This window comes from Morone saxatilis, unplaced genomic scaffold (genome assembly GCF_004916995.1).
Source record: "Morone saxatilis isolate NCDOM2014 unplaced genomic scaffold, NCSU_SB_2.0 Contig24, whole genome shotgun sequence".
Lineage (NCBI taxonomy): Eukaryota > Metazoa > Chordata > Actinopteri > Moronidae > Morone > Morone saxatilis.
In genome coordinates this window covers 15,343,353-15,346,957 of record NW_023339807.1, presented here as the reverse complement: position 1 = coordinate 15,346,957, position 3,605 = coordinate 15,343,353, and the positions used below count along the sequence as shown (strand labels likewise).

Here is a 3,605-nt window from a genome sequence, read left to right as displayed (position 1 = left end):
TGATTTTGAATAAAAGTGTATATTTTCTGTTGTTGGAATGAGCATCCTTTGTGTTCACTATGTGTTTACAAATGCGCACAATGTAGGCAATTGCTCAGTGATGTAGTAGCAAACAAGTATGGGTGAAATAACTCCAACGTCTCCTTACTGTAAGGTTAAAAATACATGGATAATTTTGGAATAAAAGTATTTCTCTATTTTAATATGACTTACATCACTGTGATAGCAATAATGCATACCATAACCCTACGATTAATATCGTTTTTTGGGGGGAAAACGTTAAAAGAGGGAAAAACTCAATTTCACACATCAAAAGGTGAATAAACTGAGTTTTGGTGGCTTTCCCCTCCACTGCATTCTTACTTGTGCTCTGGTAGAAAAAAAAAATGGAGGATGGGAATTAAACGACGGGAAGATGAGGAGGGCATGGAGAAAGGAGATGGAGTGAGAGAGAAACGAGATGAAAGAATGACTGAGGGAGAAAAAAGAAGTAAGGGAGAGGTATCGCAACAGACTCATATGACCTGCAGCCTTTCGCCGCAGCCAGTGATGAGTTTTTCTTATGACAGTTATGAGAACAGACTGATTTATTACGCAAGAACACAAATGCGAGAATGCAACAACACAGGACCATTTTTTACAGGCTACCTTGGAGAAGAGTGTGAACGTTTGACGGGATGATGATTGATACGCACATGTCTGAATGTGGAATGGGTGGCAGCTAGCTGAGGCCAAGTTAGCTGGACATGTTGTTATTGTGCTGTTGCACTGTTGTTGCCATAACACTGAGAAGCAGCCACATGATCAACCTGAGAGATTATCCTAAAGTCTGTCACTTATTGATTTATTGCTCCGCTTCTCCCTTAAATCCCACCCAAATTTCCTGCAGTTCCAGCACTAACAGATTAAGCATGATTCATGTCATTCCCATGATTTCACCAGTTGCGTAATGTTGGGGAGAGCAACATAAGGGCAAACTGCGAGCATTTGCCAAGATCTAGCATTCCTTTTCTGAATGAATGTTATATATATATAGATATACTTCTTTTTGGTAACTTACCATGAAACTCTGTGTTCTTTGCTTATCCGGGTGAAATGGGAAATGAATATGTATGTAGCTGTATAACAGGATCAGCAGCTTGCCAAGCCAGCTGGTGCTGTGAAGTTAACTGCGCTGAAGGTCTCTTTTGAAAACGGCACATTTCACTTACGCTGGCCACTTTTGATGCTGCAGGGCCAATAAACTGGTCACTCTGCCCTCAAACATGAATGATCCATCAGCTGTTGGTATTTAACGGATAAGGCTAGAGATATTCTTTTTTTTTGTTATAGTGAACAAAACCCATGAAAAGACACGTGTGTATTCCCATTGGGGACATAAGCCCACACTTTTCCATTTCCTTTTTTGTGGACCCTCTTTTTAAAGCTTCACAGTAAGAGTGACTCACTACAATCTCTTAAATCAGTGTCCTCTTACTGTCCAGCTGTCGTAATCCGAATGAGAGAAGACTTCAGTCAATAAAAAATGTTGATTTGTTCATTAAGTTCACCATATTAATATGTGCAGGGTCTTTTTGCTGCGATGGATGTTTCCTGTCTTGATGCAGGCTGACTATCTCATTGGAGGAGCTAGTCGGGGCTGAATGCAGCCTGAGAAGAAGCCTTTAGAAAAAATATTTAAGTTCTGATGCCACCAATATTTACCTAAAAAGATGCTAAAATTAATCATTAATCAAAGATAAGGCAGTAAAGGAGACTGTTCTTGTTATAAGAATGGATGCAAATATATTATCTTTATGTTTCAGCTCTGTATCTATGAATCTAAATATTATAATATTTTAAGTTACCAAGAATACAGGAATTAATACATAAATATACAAATTAATTAGACAAACTACTATAACTAAATTTGATCACAAAGTGTTGTTTTCTAAGTTGATGTAAATGCCTTAAATGCAGGGGAAATATCATGCATAATCTAATTTTTTTATTCTTTTCTTTTCTAACAGTGTATCCCGTTAACAAGTATCTGTGTCTTTGACAATTACATCAGGTATAAGTGACATGTTCCTTACAGTACAATGTGCCACATACACCATCCTGTGTGTATTAATTGATACACAAAATTAATGTGTATTAATCCGTAGCTGGAAATAGTCCACAACAAATGCACCATTTACTCCTGCTTGAGTAATGTTTGCTAAAAAGTACAGTGCCCATCTGTTTGAGGAAATTGTGGAGCATTTAAAAAAAAATTAAAAATAAATAAATTAAGCAATATGTTGCCTGTTTTTAAAGATTTACATCTTCAGCAAAAACAAATGAGCTTGTAACCAGACAGTTTATAGAAATCAGAGAGGACTGAGTGATGGAACACATAGTCAGTTTATGGGTTTTGTTGAAAATAAGAAACAGTAACAAGAACAGAATCATTTTCCTTTATCTTTAAAATGGCATGAATAATGGGATTTGCGTGACTTGAGACTGATCTGACTGACAAACAAGTCTGTGACTGTTATTATGACTCCAGACGGTCCGGACAGGTGTGTTCCAGACTTACTCAAGGTCATGTGTGTATACGTTTAAGTGAGTGTGTCTATGACTCACCAATATCGTCAAGTTTTAGGCCTGGTCTAAGCGTGTAGTCTGGTTCTGTAGGCTCTGGCTCATCATCCACATCAGAGGCTGAAAGAAAGAGAGAGATAGAGAGAAGAAATTGAGTGAGACAGAAAAAGAGGGAGGGAGAGAGTGGGGGTGGAGGGGTTAAACCACTGCTCCAACCCAAACGACTTTAATTACATCCAACTTGACATCCTCTGAGACACATGCAAGAGAGTGGCAAGGCAAGGCAAGGCAAGGGTGTAGGGGTTAAAAAAAATCCCCCAGAGCAAGCAGCAGACACTGACAAGCCGAAACATCACCAGCAGCCCTGAGAGAAAGAGAGGGGGGGAGAAAGGGTGAGAAAGAGAGACAAGAGAAGGTGAGGGCAGGAGGCAGATCAAACTGAAGAGAGGCAGTGTGTGAAAATGGAAGGAGAGCGATGGAGTCGAGGGGGTGAAGGGGAGGAGAGGTTAATACTACAGGGTGGTGGAAGTTAAAAGGACCGGACAGGCCAGGGATCAAAGTCTGTGTGTGTGTGTGTGAGTGAGTGTGTGTGTGTGAGTGTGTGTGTGTGTGTGAGTGAGTGTGTGAGTGTGTGTGTATGTGTGTGTGTGTATATGTGTGTGTGTGTGTGTCTTGTGATGGCTGTTTTGTGTGTGTGTGAGTGTGTGTATGTGTGTGTAGAGAGAGAGAGAGAGAGAGGGTCGAGAGATTGAAGGAAGGCAGGAGATCGAGTGAGAGAGGTTAACACTACATATACATAGCCACCCACTGACCGCACACAGCAATAAATGGATTCTGACAGGGTGCGAGAGAGGAGGGGTGAAAGAGGAGGAAAGATAGAAGAGAGCATGGAGGCGGGGGGTGAGGGCCTTCAAAGCTGGAGCTGCTCCTTTCTCCTGCTGTAGCGGGAGAGCAGGAAGGGAAAGGGGAAAGAGACCGAAAAAGAGAGAGATGGAATGAAAAAGAGGAGCATGGGGGGGTTCTGTGCAGTGAGTGAAAAT

At 40.9% G+C, this 3,605-nt stretch overlaps 1 protein-coding gene across 1 annotated transcript in view; it reads right to left on the bottom strand.

The window, feature by feature from the left end:
* efna3b (ephrin-A3b) overlaps positions 1-3,605 on the bottom strand; it is a 55,010-nt gene that overhangs the window by 3,495 nt on the left and 47,910 nt on the right. Inside the window, 1 exon segment of the mRNA XM_035672754.1 lies at positions 2,608-2,685. Within this exon segment, the coding sequence (XP_035528647.1) occupies positions 2,608-2,685 (78 nt within the window).